Source organism: Fundulus heteroclitus, chromosome 16, assembly GCF_011125445.2.
Source record: "Fundulus heteroclitus isolate FHET01 chromosome 16, MU-UCD_Fhet_4.1, whole genome shotgun sequence".
NCBI lineage: Eukaryota > Metazoa > Chordata > Actinopteri > Cyprinodontiformes > Fundulidae > Fundulus > Fundulus heteroclitus.
Window position 1 is genome coordinate 34,188,955 of NC_046376.1, and position 18,606 is coordinate 34,207,560.

The 18,606-nt window shown below is 40.5% G+C and overlaps 1 protein-coding gene across 2 annotated transcripts; it reads left to right on the plus strand.

Moving 5' to 3' along the window:
- The first annotated feature begins 1,773 nt into the window (after nucleotides 1-1,773).
- LOC105925299 (cytochrome b561) lies at nucleotides 1,774-16,325 on the plus strand. Of its 2 annotated transcripts, XM_012861074.3 has the most exons (6): nucleotides 1,775-2,055; nucleotides 5,110-5,317; nucleotides 9,461-9,559; nucleotides 9,654-9,757; nucleotides 12,801-12,958; nucleotides 13,965-16,325. In XM_012861074.3, exons 2-6 carry the CDS (start codon nucleotides 5,113-5,115, stop codon nucleotides 14,152-14,154), a joined length of 756 nt encoding a protein of 251 aa, XP_012716528.1. In that variant the 5' UTR covers nucleotides 1,775-2,055; nucleotides 5,110-5,112; the 3' UTR covers nucleotides 14,155-16,325. The 2 variants fall into 2 exon arrangements, with proteins under 2 accessions (XP_021171438.2, XP_012716528.1); XM_021315763.2 differs by lacking the exon at nucleotides 12,801-12,958 and having other exon boundaries at nucleotides 1,774-2,055.
- The last annotated feature ends 2,281 nt before the right edge of the window (nucleotides 16,326-18,606 follow it).

Here is an 18,606-nt window from a genome sequence, read left to right on the forward strand (position 1 = left end):
GCTAGCAAGGTTAGTAAGCTTCCCTCTCATACTCAAATCACCATAATTTCTCCATTATGTATCCAAGCCAACCTTATCAACCAATTAACATTTGTAATAATTACCAATTAACACACATACATAGTACACTTTTCTATCAACTTCCCTAAAGATACAATATACCTTCTCTTAGGCTCCGTAACAATCATCTCCTCCATCATCTCACTGAATTCCCTGTCTCCTCCCAGATCTAGGCCACGTCCTCATGGAGCTAAGTAGCAATGCTAACTGCGTGTTAAGCTGAGGGACAATTTGATTAGACCAACCATGAAGCAGCATATAACGGGCATGTTCTGTTCTTTTCGTTCTCATTCTTTTCCCTCTTGAATTTAATGGTGGTTAGTAAGGAGTTGGTCGGGAGTGTGAATTGGGACAATCCTCAAAAAGCAAAAGAAAACAACACTACATTCTGTTAACTGACCCAATAATATAAAAGACGACTTCCATCATTTGAAAGTAAAAAATAACACGTTGTGTCAGAGTTATGGGATCATAATTCATGATCATAATTATAGGTTTCAAATTCATAATTATGATACAAAGTCAGAATTATGAGATTCAGTCATAACTGTGATTATAATGTTTCAGCTTTTAATTATTAGCATTTTTATTTCAAATTGCAGAAACGACTTCCATACAGTTACCCTCAAATGACAGGAAATAAGCTCATGTTTTACTTAAAATAATTTTCTTAAGACATTTATAATATTTTACTGTTCTTTTTATCCAATTTATGTAAATATCTTGGATGTTTCTTTTTGTAAGATACAACAAGCATGTCAACACTGTTAATATGATTATTTAAGTCTCTGGTGAAAGTTTTTCTTTTTAGTCGTATGTTATTATTTATCATTATCAGAACTATAAAACTATCAAAAATCAGATGATTAAAAGCTGAATTGTTTGGCTCTGAAATCAATCAGAGATCTCTCTGATTTCTCCACCTCAGTTCTATAAGAGACGTAGAAGTTGAGATCTTAAAGAGCAATAGGAGATCACATTGAGATCACTTTAACCTCTTAAGACCCAAGAACTTTAATCCAAACATAGTCTTTTAGACAAAAAAAGCTGAAAAATATAATTCCCCTGTCAACCTCATTTACAGATCTGTCAGGAGAAATAAAAATACCATGCCAGATCTCATTTCCCAAACAGACCTGTTTTTAACAAGCAGATTAAAGCCGATGTAATGTAGTACAAAGAAAACAACTGTATTGATGTGAGTTATTATGTGAGCGTGGATAAAGTTAAATAGAAACGTGAAACAAATACTAGTAAAACTATGTTAGTAGCTATTTATATTAGTAACAATGTTCATAAATTGCCACAAAACATCTGTTTTAGTTATACTTTAGATATGATTCAGGTTGTTTTCAATCTATTTGTTTCAAACTGAATAGTTGTTATAGACTGTTTTATCGTGTTTTGAGAGGTACCCATCTCATTTCCTGTCAGAAGAAACAACAACTTGGTTGCATAAAAATAATTTAATCTGAACCTGCCTAAGGGGACAGCAGAGTGACGGGTTCGCTCCAAGACGCCATCCATGCAAAAAAACAAAAAACAAAAAAACGCCACTGCAGGAAGGAAAACAAGTAATGGTGATATTATCATTCAGAACAGTCTGTCTCCCTCTCGCCTCACATCTCTCCATCCTCGGTGGTCTTCATTGCCAAGGCAACAAACCTCTGCACCCAGGATGTGAGGCATCAATCAGCCCCCTCCTATCTTCTGACGTCACTGTGACGTCTCACTTATTCAGTTGCCTGTACATTTACGGATATTTTGTTTATCTTTCTGATTAAAACGCATTTTGTAATGGAGAGTCAGCCAAACAGGCGGCCATTATTGTTCCCCTGACTGTAAAATCGTATGGTCACGTGGTTTAAGTTCGCGTGACGCCTCCAGAACACTCAGACGCTCCCACCTCTGCGCGCGCCCACAGAGACAGGAGGAAGACGGACCTGAAGTCAGGGCTCGACTTCGTCAGCACAACACCGCGGAGTCTACGGCGCAGTAAGTCTTACCTTCCTGAAGAAAAAAAACTAACTAGCGCTTCTTAAATACACCTTTATTGGTGGATTTTAATGGACGCGTTGACGTCATACTGAAGGTAAATAGAAGCTCCGGTCTTGACAGGTAACAGGTGGCAGCGCACCTACGCCGGACTTTATTCTGATGCCATTTCCCTCGGCAGCACTTGTTTTTTTTTTTTTTTGTTTTGTTTTGTTTGTTTTTTTGCGTTGTTCCTGCGCACTTCTAGCCAAGCAGCGCTTCCACTCAGGCAGCAGCGAGTCGCCTTTCCTAATTGACTTTGCCGAGGTGTAACTAATTTGTGAACACTATAATACGAGTTCTAATTGGTTCTTTCCTGCGTATTTCACGGCTTCATGTAACTCTGTCAGCTGACGCTCCCTGTTATGTATTCAGCGGATAGAAAACATGATAAGAAGGAAAAAAAAAAGATGGAGGCTCCGGAGATTGACCCTAGCACAAAAAATGAATAATGATTTGAAAGGATTGTTTCTTCTTTTCTTTTCTTTCCGATATAGTTGACGTGTTAAATAATAACTATCTGTGGCTAAATAAATGAATAAATAAATAACACCCCCCAAATAGAAAAGTTTTCTTAAAATACACTGAAGAAGACAAAGTGGCTTAGTGCTGATGTAATCACAAAAGGCGGAATAATGGAGCCAGGATTGATGCTGCAAAGCAGGATCAGTTCAGGATTTTCACCATCATCAGGCTGGTTCACTGCTAACCTGAGCCGGTTAGGTTTCTGGACTAGAGATCAAGACCATCACGGTTTACTCTAACCGGTTACTTAAATGCTTACTCCAAAGTTATTTGCTCGTAGTGGAAGAACATTTGGAAATTAACATTGTGTTTCTTGATTAAAATGCTTCTTAGTGAAAAGATTTCCTCACCATTTTATCATGATTGTGGAGCACATTATCTTCTCCCAACAGCTGCATATTGTGTAAATGGTAAACGGACAGTTTGTCACTAATTAATGTCAACCTTAAAACATGTGGCCAGACCATGGCAGGGCTGCTCTGTTATAGAAGAAATTCTAGTCTCTGTTATTTTGCTCAACATTCAGTATTTCTTTCTAAAAGTAAGAGTTCCTGTCTAACCAAATTCATAATCTATAACCCATGGATTAAAAGCACAATTTAAATAAAAAGAAAAGTGAAAATATGAGGATAGGATTTTGTAAAAGTATAAAGTTTAGACATGAAGTTTGTAAAATCCCTGTATTTGTACAGTTTAAATCAATAAATTGCTGTGGGCCTTTTTTGCTGCCCCTGAGCCAAAACATCTACCAGGTTAAGATTAATCCCAGAGCTTTCCTGAACGATGATGCCAGCGTGTTTTTGTCATCATTTGGGAAAGGCTGCCTGGCAAACTAGTTTGTATGTTGTTGGTTTGACACTGAGTGTAGGAGAAGCATGCATTAGTTGGTGTGAGCAAGGGTTGCTACAATATAAAAATTTCAAACTCCATATAGATACCCAGGAAAATAGTTGGAGAAACTGATGCTTTTTTCAATCTCAACAGTCAATTAAATGTTTCTATTCAATGTTATAAAGCCCTCTTTGCTCCCAGGCTTGTCAAGATCTCTGGTCAGGTCAGATCAGGTTTTATTATTTCATTATTTTTCTGTATGTTGTAATTGTTTCACATATTAGTACAAAAGTAGATGTTCTGGGCATGTCTCTGTCTACTACTATTTCATACAATTAGTTTTTTTTTCCCACCTGAAGAGGTTCATGTTTTCTCAGGCGTCTCTTTCAGTGCTCCTCATGACTTGAACACAGGGACGCTTCAAAAGGATTTTATGCATCCAAAGCATTCGACAGTTCTGTGAGAGAGAACGGTTAAAATTCCTCATGTGTGTTTTTGTGTGAGGTCCAAATAAAGAAGTCACACGTCTTGAAGGGTAAACACCGGCCCACTCAGCTGTCCCTGCCTCTGGATCCGCTCCCTGGGTCTGAGTCCTGCTTAGCTTTGGTTTTACGGACCGCCCTCTGAATAAATCTCCTGGGCCTCACTTTGACATTGATGGTGGCCTAGGTTTCCTTTTGAAGTAGGCACTGAAGCTGAACTAGTGATGCTGGAGTTAGTGTGTCTTGCAAAATAATTTATACCCACAGAACCCTTTCACATGTTGTCATGTCTCAAACATAAACTTTAGTTTACTGTAAAAGATTTAATTTGATTGACCAACACAAAGTAGCGGTCAAACAAAAATTATGCATGGTCTTAACATTTTTACAGATAAAAATCTGAAAAGTGTGACTTGCGTTTTATTTTTGTGTGTCTGACCAGAGCACCTTCTTCCACATGATTGCTGCATCCCCAACACAGCTTATGGCAAACAGGGCTTCTTATAAGCCAAGAGAAGCTATTCAACGACGTCTGTCCTCATCATACCCTTCCAAAAGGGCCAGACTGTCCAATTCCATGATTGGTTGTTGTCCTTCCACCAGATTTTCCCTCTGAGCTGTGGATCTCTGATCCCCTCTAGAGCTTCTCTGGTTAGAGCTCTCCCTGCCCAGCCTGTTGGTTTAGCTGCATTGTCATGTCTCAGTGGGAGTTTTACTCCTTGCATTTTCAGATCATGTACTGTTAATATGTTTATTTCCTAATGTTCTCTAATAAACAGATGTATTTTGGTGGAATTTGATTCCACAAAGTATCGACCCAGGGTCTTTAAATACAACGCCTCGCCAGTCTTTCAGGAGTTTCATTTCAGATAAAATGTAACTGTTAGTTTAAAGTTTCCCATTGTAACGTGACAAAATATGAAATGGTTTTAGGGGTGAGAATAGTTTTACAGGGCCCTGTACTGTTCCTGATGGCATGTTTCATTGCAATGTTTTGTTCAGCTTTGTACAAAACAAAGAAGAAGAACAAAGATTCCGTAATCAGTGTAAAATGGAATAAGAAATGAGGAATAGGAGCCAGGAGTGCAAACTTCAGTCCAGAACAGTCTGTGTTCATTAGTGTCAGCTTCAGCTTCTTGATGCAAATAAATTCTGTTTATCTGCTTCTTGCTCTCAGACTATGGAAGATCTGAGCCCCCGCCGTGGTGACTCTGTGTTTGCGGGGCTGGTGGGAGCGTCGCAGGTGCTCGGTCTTGTGTCCGTTGTTCTGACCGGGGTGTGGATGGGTCACTACCGAGGCGGTTTTGCCTGGGATGGTTCAGCCCAGGAGTTCAACCTGCACCCGCTCTGCATGGTCCTGGGCCTGATCTTCCTGCAGGGCGACGGTGAGTCCCCGCTGATCCTGCTTCTCTGTCACGTCATTGACATGATATTTTATCCTACTCCATGCAGAGTCATATTTCCAAATGCAGCTCTTTGAACAACAAGTATATCCTCGTATTGTTGTATCAGAGGAATACTCAGAGCATCTAAAGTGATTACAGTCAGTGGTTTTGTCTTTCCAGAATGTATTAACTTAGCATCATCCAGCCATGCAACTTCAGGCTCTTCTTGCAAGAAAGGCGGATTTCTTTAACCCAGCATGTGGTCATGGATACACATCACTTTGGATTGTAACTAAGTAAAGGAGGAACAGGCATGATAGCGGCATGATCGGTGCTTTAGTGTTTTGCTGTGTTTCTGTGGTTACAAATGCTGACATGTGTGCCTTTAGCCTCAAGCTAGTCTGTAGCTGACCTGTTGCATTAGGCCAACAAAGACCAGATGCCTGCCAATCCCACCCTGATCCAGCAAGTCCGATCTTTACTGAAAAAGAGATCAGCATGTTCTGTGATGCTTTGACTGATAGGGGAATATCTCCACTGGACATCTTTTAGCTGTTCACTCCACAAATTAAACTTTTATGGAAGAGCGACAGGAAGAAAGTCAAAGAAGTGCTATTTACACCACACGTTTGCTGTGTCTGCTACACACAAACCGTAGAGAATGCATCAAACATGAGAAGGAAACTACTTTAGTCAGAAAAAACGACATTTTACTGTTTGACCTAGCAAAACACTGTGGCTGCACCCCCTGGGTTGGTGAGGAACCTCTGGAGGTTTCCAACCAGACTAGATGTTCTGCTGGATCCAAAGACTGATTTCTATTTGGAACTCAGAAATTTGAATTATCAGTAAAAATGAATTTAGCATTAACAGCAGACCATTAGTAAGCAGTTTGCAAACTTGATGTAAAAAGGAAATTTCACATTAATTAAAGCACTAGATTTAAAAAAAAAAAAAAAATGTCTTCAGAAGTAAATAAGATGAATACCAGAGCCAAAACATGTTCTCTGCCCTTGATGTGTCCAAAATGAATGTCAGGGAATTTATTATGCTTTTTTTTCTCCTGCTGTAATTGGAGACAACCCCATTTATAACTTTTTATTTGCTTTTTAACATTAACCATATTGCATAATGTGTAATTAACCTTTATGTTGTTCATCAGGCAATAAACATTAAAGCCAAACATCTGTTTGAGGGCAGCACACCACAGTAGGTTAGCCCCATACAAAATAAAGAAGATTTAAATTAGTTTGGTTAAAATATCCTCTTTTAAACTTTTCTGAGGTCATCGAGTATTCACCTAGTTATTTTTATACTGATTTTCAAAAAACTCCCTCCAGTGGAGTTCTGTCCAAACTCCACAATTAATCTGACACCTGTGTTTGTGGCCAGCGCAGCAGATCCTGACAATGTAGGGAAGATAATATCAATTATCCTTGTCGCCGGTTTGGTGTCTGTAGCCCTTGGTAGATTCACAAATGAGAATAAATCCACATTAGCTCAACTGCTGCAGTCCTAAATGACATTAGGGTGATAAAGGAAAAGGTCAGTTAGACGTTAGACGGTGACTGTAATAGGGGAGGCTGATGTGAGATGGAAACCCCCTGAGGGCTTCCTCACCCAGGCATAAACAGTAATTGGAGTTAATGTAGTTACAGTTGGAAGCAAGCTGTTCTAATCCTCCTTTTGGCTTCGTTTTGTTCATGGCCTGAAATAAGCTGAGAGACATAAAGACGCCAGATCTTGTTCATCTCAAGCCAGATAAAGTTTTTGATTGTCTCTTGTCACATCCTATTTTTAAATAGTAAGTGTATCTGTCCATCTCCTAAAGATCTGTCACCTTAATCTGTAACATGCTCTGACCCTTCCTGTAAAGAGCATCAGTGTTGTGATTCCAGTCCAGTTGAAGGTTCAGGTGAACCTCACACGTACATAAGGTACGTTTAAGGTTCACTATTTTAAAATCAATTCCCTGAATGTTGGTCGATGTGGTGGGTACCCCTGTGGAAATCCACCACAAGCTTCTTGGTTGTTCCCGTAAAGTTATGCTAGTGGTAGCTAAGACCAAACAAAGGGCATACAGTGACTTGTGTGATAAGTGGGACAGTAAGTCGGCCCCTGGAAGAGCTGGCCCAAGTGGCTGGGGAGAGGAGAGTCTGGGCCTCCATGCTTAGGCTGCTACCCCAGAGACCTGATCTTGGTTAAGCAGAAGAAGCAGTAATGAGAGAGAAGGATTGGAGAGACAGAGGGAGGATGGATGGGTTAGGGTGATTAAAGATCAGGATGGAAATGTACTGACAAGTGCCACAAATATGATAGGGAGATGGAAGGGGTTCTTTGAAGAGTTGATGAAAAAAGAAAATGAGAGGGAACCATGATTAATAAGGATGAGGATAGGAAGGTAATTATGATGTTTGCAGATGACATTGCGATGTGCAGTGAAAGCAGAGAACAAGTTGAGGAACATCTAGAGCGCTGGACTTTTGGCCTGGAAGGGAGAGGAAGGAAGGTTAGCCGTAGCAAGACAGAATGCATGTGTGTGAATGAGAAGGACCCAAGTGAAGGTTTCAAGGAGGTCCAGGATATGCTGGCTAACAACAATGCTGCTAAAACAAAATGCCCATAGCAGTAGAAAAACTTAGTCTCTCCAGGGGAAATCTGGCTCTGTCATCTTAGATTGTTCAGCCTTGATTATTTTTCTCTAAAATCTGACATTGAGGACCTTTGGCCACTTCCTAAAATGGTCTCCATCTGTCTTCTTGTTTAAACAACAGTTACTTGCAAATAAAATAGTGCACCCCTCGTTGATTTTAGTCTATCTGACCTCACATGCAGGAAACCCCTGCTAAAGATGTTTTTGCTAAGAAAAATGTTTTCCAAATCACCAAAAACCCGAAAATGAGAGGTTCAGCTGGAGTGAATAAGGTTTGAGGACATTTCGTAGTGTCCCGCAGGTGTCTCTTACTGGGGAGTATGCCACAGAAGTTTGCCGCCACCACTGCAGAGCTCCCTCATAATTATAAGAGAGTTTGTGTGAGTGATCTACATGCACAGTAAGGTGAAGACTTTCAGACAATATTCTTACAGTATAGAAGCAACATCTGTCCAAGACAGTAATCAAAGACAGATGAAAATGATGCACCAATTACAAGGAGGGACAGCTGAATCCTGGTGGAAAGTCTTCTTTGATGAAGCTTCCTTCTGACTGTTTGGAAAGTTTGGAAAAACGTTCTTAAATGGAGACCTTTGCTAATGAAACTGATCACTTAAAACACGTCTATGCTACAAGTTCCATTCACTCAGCCACAGTTGCATTAGCCAACATGTGTGTAAGGTTCCTTGTTCAAGACAAAATAGCATTATGGTGTGGGAGAAAGATGGAGATAAATGTGCAACCTCTGAATTTAAAGACAACTTTTCTTCTCACTGAGCCACAGCAGCCTTAGCCTGGAAAAAGACGATATGATCCATGCGTGTGGTTGTGTCTCATCCAAGGTAGTAGTCCTCTTTGTCCAGCCAGAGATCACTGCAATGACTAAAAACGGGAATAGAACTTCCTCCAAGCAGCTTATTTCAATAATGTGGGCATAATTAGATATTTTTGTGTGATTCCAGCACGATGGATCATAGTGACATGAGGGAAAAGTGATATTGAGATCAAGTAAGTCTAGGTGGTTTTCTAGAAAACAGAAGGCTCAGCGTAGAGGGTGAGGTAATTCAGGGAAAACCTGTGAAGTTATGGTCAAAACGCTAAACATCTACAAACTCCAGGCTTTTTTAAAGGCGTAGGAGCAGGTGAAGGGAATGACGTTGCAGCAGGGTACAGCTCACAGGCCAATTGCTGGGTTGCAGGATGAATGTCGGAGAGTAAGCAGACAGCCGGACCAGAACATGACATAATTAATAAATATTACGTCTTATATTATATTTCTTGTAGGCATATGGTAATAAAGGCCTTCTAAACTTTTTTCTTTGATTGCTATTTGGTGTACTACAGACGCATAAACACAAACAATCGAATTTTGGCTACAACCTTTTAAGAAATACAGGTGTAAATGCTCATCAGCAAGTATGGTAACTTTTAACAAATATTTCTATATATGATATTATTCACACCTGATGAAGACTTGTTTTCCTCTTTAGCCATATTAGTTTACAGAGTTTTTCGTAATGAAGCAAAGAAACACGTGAAGCTACTCCACGGCATTATTCACCTGCTTGCCCTCATCATCAGCATTGTAGGTGAGTCTTTTCTATGAACCATAGCATTGGAGGGAAACATTCTTTCCCATCAGTCACATAAAGCTGTCCTGTAACATGCTGTTGGTGTGTGCAGGGGTTGTGGCTGTGTTTGACTTCCACAGAGCAGCCAAGATCCCAGACATGTACTCTCTGCACAGCTGGTGTGGCATGGCCACACTAATTCTGTTCTGTTTACAGGTACACACACACACACACACACACACACACACACACACACACACACACACACACACACACAATCAAGCAAACATTTACTATGTCTTGAAATTTGTACAACCGCAAACTTGAATGTATTTTAAAAGATCTTTATGTGATTGACAAACAGATAATGTTGCATCATTGTAATACTAAAGGAAAATTATATTTGTTTTTAATGTACTATTAAAAAGTGAACGATTTTTTATTTTTATTTATTTTTATTTTATTTATTTTTTTTTTTTTTCTTCCCAGCACCCCCCAAAAATGTATTTGCAACTGATTGGATGAAGCCATCCAATTAAAGTTATGAAGACCATAGAACACTACAGTGTTCTGTTTTTAGTTTGCCACAACCATATAGCTAATAAACTTCATTTATGTATTTATATAGCCTTTTACAAAAGCCAACCAGACAGCCAAAGTGCTTTTCAAAAAATCCTAAAAATCATTCAAAAATAGTGAAGTAAAAGTAAAGTAAAACAAATAAAATGAATAACATTTTAAAATATAGGACAAAATGCCACCGTGCTACTGAGTATCAATAAAATGTTCTTCAGTTTGGATTCAAAAAGGGCCACAGGTCTCATTTATAAACCATTGAGTAGGACCTATACTAAAAGTTTGCATTCAGCCAAAAGCTAAAAATGGTCTTGGCAAAAAAATAAATTCAGATTTATAAAATCATGCGCACGCACACCAGTATGCAATTTCCCTTTTATAGAGCACAGCTGCACCTGAACGTTTGCATACCTGGTTCTGCCCTCTACCAGCCCACAGTCCACCATAAATGGTCAATACAAAGCACCTAATGAATTTAAATGTGTACTTAAATGAGCAAGCTCATCATTTAAGCTGAATTGTCCTGTTGGCTCTCTACTTACTGCCACTTGGGGCTATTTTTAGGAAGCATTGTGTCATTTCATTTATATGCTGATGACTGCCATATCTATTTTCCTCTAAAACACAATGGTTCTGTTCAAGCTCTACTCAGTTGTCGAGAAGACAAACAGAGGTTATCCTTTTTAAATCCAGCAGTCCAAACAATGGTCCTTCATTTGATCTTTCCTATTTGGCCCCATATATGAAGTCCAGAGTCTCTAATTTAGGAGTAGAAATAGATCCCATGCCTCAAACTAGATTTCAGTTGAGGCACCTGTCAAACATTACGTCCGTCTTGTCTAGCGCAATTCAATGGCGTACCGCGAGGGAGGTATTTTTAGAAGGTGACGTCATATCACGTACAGGTAGTGCAAATATGCGTTTTCCTCCGCTCTTTCGCTGTAGTTACCCTTGGTTTTACTCGGTAAAACGACTGCTTTTTCTAAGTCTAAGACGTCTCCTAACCATGTTTTTTAAATATTGTTGTTATGGAACGTGCAACAGCGACTCGAGGTACGCTGATAGGCCGCATATGAAGGATTTTAAAGCCGCAAGCGGCGTCGATCGGCCCTCGCAGCCAAGCGCACTCCGCCTGCCGGCCAGCTGGCCGGCGGGGTTCGCTCACCGCCGGCCGCCCCCCACAGCAGTTGCTGTCACGCATTTTCCTCTCCCGTCCACCGGGCGATTCACACGAACGCGTTCGCAAGCGCTCCCCAATGACTCACAACAAATCTGGTGCAGATCGGTCGATGCAGCGATCAGCGGTCTTCACGATCACTATCCTTGGAGAAGAAGTGGAGGAGTGGGAGGAGTATAAATACCTGGAGTGGAGACACAACTGTGAAGCTGTCTACAAGAAGAGACAGAGCAGACTGTACTGCCTGAGGAAGCTTAGCTCCTTCAGGGTTTGCAGCAAGATGCTTCAGATCTTTTATAAGTCTGTTGTGGAGAGTGTGATCTCCTTTGTCATCGTCTGTTGGGATAGCAGCATCAGAGCAACTGACCTAGAGAAGCTCAACAAGCTTATAAAGAAGGCCAGCTATGTTCTGGTGACCTTCTAGAACCTCTAGAGATGACTTTGGTTCTCTAGATCAGCTGTAAGACAGACCGCTACAGGAGACCTTTCCTCTCTGCAGCCATCACCATCTACGACAATCACTGAAGAAACTGCTGTTACACCAGCCTTTCATTTCTCTTTGGGATTGTTAAAGTATTTTTGAACTGAATTGATTTGAAATTGTGGTCCATGCTTTTATCACGTCCCGCCTGGATTATTGTAATTCTCTTTTGATTGATGTCAGCATGGCAACAGCTGGATGCTGCAGCACAATTTTTAACTGAAAAAGTTTACCCAGTTTTGCATCCCTCCACTGGCTTCCTGCCTGGACAGGTCAGCAGTCTATCGTTTCAAACCCATTTTAAAATTATTTTATTTTCTTTTAAGTGTCAAAAGGGGCTGGCCCCTCCTCTTTATAAATCCAAGGGAGACGGAGCTTTTGCAGTTCTGGCTCCTAAGTTGTGGAATGAAGTGCCACTGGTCAGCCAGGCTCCATCTCTCGATGTTATTAAAACACGCTTTTTTCCTCTTTGGCTTTTACCCCGGGTAACTTTTTCTGTGTTCCAATTGTGCTTTTTCCTTTTGTTTTTCTTTTGTTTACTTTTTAGTGTGTTTATGTATGTATATATATTTATGCATACGTTTTAGGCAGCACTTTGGTCAGCTTCTATGTTGTTTTTAAAGTGAAATAAATGAAATAAAACGTTATGGTATTACTATTTTACGGTTAACTATGGCACCAGAGAAAAGAGCAAAGAAACGGTGGAAAATGGTCCAGAAAGATGCTCATTAAATGTATCAATCAGAGGCAAAAGCACAGATGTCCACATTAAAAGAACTTTAAAAAACAATTTATCTTATTCCTGTCTTAAACATCAGATGTCACAATTTATTTTTCTTCTAACAATTCCCAATGATGCACTACTTTGTATTGGTCTGTCACATAAAATCCCAATAAAACCATCCAAGTTTGTGGAAACTTAACAAAAGGTAATGAATATTTTTGCGAGTCACTGTATGTAAACATATGTCTGATATCTCTTCACGTAGAAGCACACTCATCATTCATGTGTCTGTTTATCCCAGTGGGTTTTAGGTTTGCTGTTTTTCCTTTTTCCTGTTGCATCGTCATGGTTACGAGCCACATACCTACCTATCCATGTGTTCTGTGGGCTTTCTCTACTGGTCATGGCCATTGGGACGAGCCTGCTTGGCATCACCGAGAAGCTCCTCTTCAGTATAATGTATGTTTGATTGTCTGTCGCTATGTGCTACTTGCAGTCTGCGCTGTTCTCATAAAGCCTCAGAGGGTTTTAATATAAACAAGATTCCATAACAACTCCAGAGCTCCTGGTGGATCTTTGCCCGTGGCGCCTATCCAGTCAGAGCAGCTACTGCTCAATGGGTTTGAACAAACCAAGCAGTATTTGCAGACAGAAAATTTAGCAAACATGAGGGTGAGGTAAAATGTTCCTTAAATATTCAATATGAATGGTCTAGTGACACCTAAAGGCTCAAATAGCAAATTACAACCACACTGCTCCAAAAAATATGATGTAACCAAAAATGACAATATTCTTTATCTAGAGCTAATTTCTGTAGTAAAATGGTGGCGGGACAAAGCAGCGTTAGATTTAGCGTTCAATTTCTGGTTCCTGTTCCATCTTTTAAGCTGTTAGAGTTTAGAGTCTGTTAGAGTACTACATAGTTGTAAAAGGAAACCTAAACGCTAAATGGGTGTCAAACAGAGATTTAGTAAAAATCTGATGTACGACCTACATTTACCTTTACTCTGACATCCCTAAATAAAATCCCAAACAACCAATCACCTTCAGAAGATACCGAAGTGATAAAGTCAGACTTCTGTGAATATATCTCTGGAGGAGCTACAGAGATGCCCAGCTCAGGTGGGATAATGTGTCGACAAAGGTAACAAAAAGAAAACTGGTTGAAAGCCATAAGAATTCCATGGACTGCTTGCCACAAGTCATGGTGGGGGTGCATAACCTGAAACTGTCAGCTGTAATTTTTGCAGTGAAAGGTGTTTCAGGGTGACTGAGTAATGCAAGACTGAATACAGATTTTTACTTGTTAGATATTTTGAAAACAGTGTTATATGCTGCTGTGTGTTAGTGTTAAATGGATCAAAAACAAAATAGATTTGTGGGTTTAATGTGATGTAATGTGAGAAAGTTGAATGGGTGTGAATACATTGCTAAGGCTGTAATGTGTTTTTGTTCCTGTTTTTAGGACCACTTACTCTCAGTTTGCCCCAGAGGGGGTGCTGGCCAACGCCTTGGGGATCCTGCTGGTGTTGTATGGGCTTACACTGGTTTACTTGGTCACCAAGGAGGAGTACAGACGTCCCCCAAACCCAGAGGAAGAGTCTCTGTCCGTCCACTTCAAGAACCTGACGGAGGGAGAGGTACCAACACCCTGAAGCTGTGACTGCTCTTCATACAACGGGGCATAGTCAGGCAGCCAAGTCGCCATGAAAGGCAAAGTTTATGTAAGCCTTGACTTGTGTGAAGTGTGAAATAATGGTCAGAGACTTGTTATGGTTTTCTCTTGGTACCCTGCAAACAAAACTTATTTATTTCATTTTCCACCCAATTTACTTCCTTCAACATATTTATTAGTGCCTGACTAATGGGCTTTTGTTTAGAATAAAACACAATGCGCTTCTTAATCTGTTGATGCGTCACTGAACCAAGGAAATATGCAAGAATTAGCATCATGCATCATTCTCTTAAAACATCATTTGTGAAAGTAGCACAACTCATATGTACTTAAATTAAGAAAATGATGCAATGAATTAAAAATAATCTGGAAACAGTCGGGCAGATTTGCCTCCTTTGCTCTCAGAAACCCGAAACACGTCATTTCTGAGTGACAACATAACAGTGCTGAGAATAATGCCACTAATATGCCAAAAAGGACTATTTTATTTAAAATAGTTTATTTTTCTTTCTTTCCAAACCCTCTGCGGGTATGATGGGAGTCTATGTTTTTATGAGTGGTGTCTCTGGGTGAGCCCCGTTTCTTCACCATGTTATGGTTCTTTTTTCTCTATGCAGCCTACCACCCATAACAACAGAAGAAGAAAGTTATCAGTTGCACTCCAAGTAAAGTTTCCCTTCCTAAATTGCCGTGCCCTGTGAAAGATCATCCCTAAGTGTTATTCTTATTGTGAGCATTTTAAGATGCTATGTGGTGGTATTAATGCTGCAGGTATCTGAAATACAGCTTCTTATTTGCCGCTAAATTAAAGCAGTATTTGGAAGTTTAGGAAGTTTCATCCTCAAACCTAAAACAAATTCCAAACTGAACAGATTTTTTAAAACAATGTTTGAGATTTTATAAAACACAAAAAAAGACTATTTTCAATGTCTGTTTGTTTTTGGAATAAGGACTCTCAATGCCCATTGGGACTATAGAGGGAGGGGCTCAGCCAGGGCGCCATTCACACAAGGACTTCAACGGCATGTTTAACCTTGAATGTATGTTAGTGCCAGCAGGCACCCAGTCAGCACTAAATTTAAATAGAAGGGTGTATCTAACTTCTGTGCAGATTCCTCCTGTGTAGCTGTGTTTCAGTGGGAAAAAAGCCTGTTTGGCTCCAACTGGCCTTGTTTCCAAGAATTTTAACTGATTTTACTGAAATCCAACAAAATTTAATGAAACAGACCAGTTGATGTGTAAGATGTAATAAACTATGGATAGAAAAAAGGTTCTGATTGAGTTTGAGGCTCAAACAAACATGCACTATGCAACAGAGTTAAGGATCTATGTATTTTCAAAGATGGCTACATGGAATCTCTGTTTAATGCATTTCACCGATGATTTGACGGAGTTAGCGTTAAGATTTAGGCAACCAAAGCTCATATGATGACCAAGTCTAGGCAGGTATGACAATCTGCAGTATAGTAAGGTGAAATGAAAATACTCCATTTTCACAGTATTAATGTGACAGCTGAAAACTAAAGTACAGCTCCTAGCTTTCAGTGTTTTAAAACTAAAATGGAGTGGGTGGCGCTCTTTGAGTTTCCACATCTTGGCTGTCTGGGTTTTTCACAACTAGAATATTATTGTTAGTGAACAGGAAAAAATGGAAATTACTGAGTGCCAAGAATTCACATTCAACCTGTTTTTCTTCCTTTTCCCCTGTTTTTAAATCACGTTTAGCAGTTTGACAACCTAAAAAGTTATCTACATGGCCTTTAATTAAGATTTTAATGAAACTGTCAATCCACTTTTAAAGCTGTAAACCTGAATGTTGTATGAAAGGTTCCCTGAAATGTTGCATTGTGTTTCTGTTCTGTGCTCGCTGCATTCCAGTCAAGACTATAAAGTTCAGCATTGTGAGGTAAAGTGAGGTGTTTGTGGATGTTATGTCTGTTTTCTGATGAAATGTTTAAAACACACTGTGTAGGCCAAACTCCTTTGTGTGAATGTGTTTTATAATTCTTCCTTGGTACTGGTGCCTAACAGAGAGTTATGCCAAATTTCCACTGTTGGATGTTGCTAAGCTTTATGTTCTGCTTCACACTGTAACCGTTCAAAAAGAAGTCCTAGTCTCACTTCTGTGAAATAAAATGTATGTGAAATGGCTGGACTTTTTGGATGCAATTTAAGACACCTTACATTTATTCTGATGCAATATTTGTTTTTGTTGTTTTGAACCAGCAGGAAATCTTGGTTAGGGCACTGGATTGACCAATAGGATTAACAGTATAGACCGGCAAGCTCAACCTTTGGACCTCAATCCAGCCGCCTGTGGGTGACATCAAATGTGCTTTTTCTGAAGCTAAACTAGGAAATGCCAAGGTATTGTGGAATGTAGTGAAGTCGCCATAGTCTAGAATACCTGTTCATCTGTTTAGGTGATGGGCGTTGGTCAACTCCCTGCAGCACTAAGTCAAGCATCAGTCAGAACCAGCCGTAAAAGAACTAAACATGAGTTCAGTCATTTCCAGCAAAGTAAAATCTGGGGAAAAAATGGTTCTTTTGAACAGCACATCCTTTTATTTTTCTCCACATTTGTAAAGTGATAACAAACCAGATAAAACGTCCCTTCACGTTCATGAACGTGGATAAGTTCAGCATTCCCAGTGCCTTTCTGTGTATGTAAATAAAAGCTATTAAAATGATTTTGACTTCTAAGTTTAATACGCAATTTGTTTAATCAAAATTCTTGAGTTTTAAAATCAAGAACTGGTCTTCTGATCTTCTTTTATTTATTTAATTATTTGAATCTATATATATATATATATATATATATATATATATATATATATTACTGCTCAAAAAATAAAGGGAACACTAGAATAACACATCCTAGATCTGAATGAATGAAATATTTTTATTACTCTGTTCTTTACATAGTTGAATGTACTGACAATAAAAATCACACAAAAAGTATCAATGGAAATCAAATGTATCGTTTGACCCATGGAGGTCTGGATTTGGAGCCACACTCAAAATGAAAGTGAAAAAACACTACAGGTGGATCCAACGTTGATGTAATGTCCTTAAAACAAGTCAAAATGAGGCTCAGTAGCATGTGTGGCCTCCAAGTGCCTATATGACCTCCCTACAATGCCTGGGCATTCTCCTGATGAGGTAGTTGATGGTCTCCTGAGGTATCTCCTCCCACACCTGGACTAACACATCTGCCACCTCCTGGACAGTCTGTGGTGCAACGTGGTATTGGAGCGAGACATGATGTCCCCGATGTGCTCAATAGGATTCAGGTCTGGGGAACAGGTCGGTCCATATCATCAATGCCTTCGTTTTGCAGGAACTGCTGACACACTCCAGCCTCATGAGGTCTAGCATTGTCATGCATTAAGAGGAGCCCAGAGCCAACCGCACCAGCATATGGTCTCTCAATGGATCTGAGGATCTCATCTCTGTACCTAATAGCAGTCAGACTACCTCTGGTGAGCACATGGGGGGCTCTGCGGCCCCTCAAAGAAATGCCACACCACACCATTACTGACCCACTGCCAACCCAGTCATGTTGGAGAATATTGCAGGCAGCAGAACGTTTTCCACGGCATCTCCAGACTGTCACATGATGTCGGTCGGGCCTCAAACTCAGAGTTCCAGTACCTGGAACCTGGGCCGGATTTTAGCAGGGGCTTACCGGGGCTGCAGCCCGGGGCCCCGGCATTTCGGGGGCCCCGAAGGATGTTTTTTATTTTTGTGAATGGATAGTGCCCGCCAGCTGGCACCGCAGCGGCGCTTGGCTACTCAAACCCCGCCCGCTCGCTGGCCGGCGGTGCGCGATCCTAGCCGGCCGGCGGTGCGCGATCCTCGCCGGCCGGCGGTGCGCAAACCCCGCCCGCCGGCCGGCCGGCGGTGCGCAAACCCCGCCCGCCGGCCGGCACCGCAGCGGCGATTGGCTGCGAGGGCCGATCAACGCCGCTTGCGGCTTTTAACATCCTTCATATGCGGCCTATCAGCGTACCTCGAGTCGCTGTTACACGTTCCATAACAACAACATTTAAAAACCATGGTTAGGAGACATCTTAGACTTAGAAAAAGCAGTAGTTTTACTGAGTAAAACTTAGGGTAACGTACAACGAAAGAGTGGAGGAAAACGCCTATTTGCCCTACCTGTACAACGTTATATGACGTCACGTTATAAAAATAACTCGCTCGCGGAACGCCATTTGTTCTGGCAAACGTCCGTCTTGAATGCTTGCTTGTTATTGGTCCACTTTTGACGCATCTTACGCATTGGGGAGGAGGAGCGTCAAGGGAAACCTCCAGCAAAAAAATCCAGAAAAGTGGGCAACTTTTCAAATTTCATATCAGACTGTCTGATAACCCTTTCACTCATTACTGAAAGGGCTTGGTGTTACTGGTTAGGGCAGTGGTGTCCAAA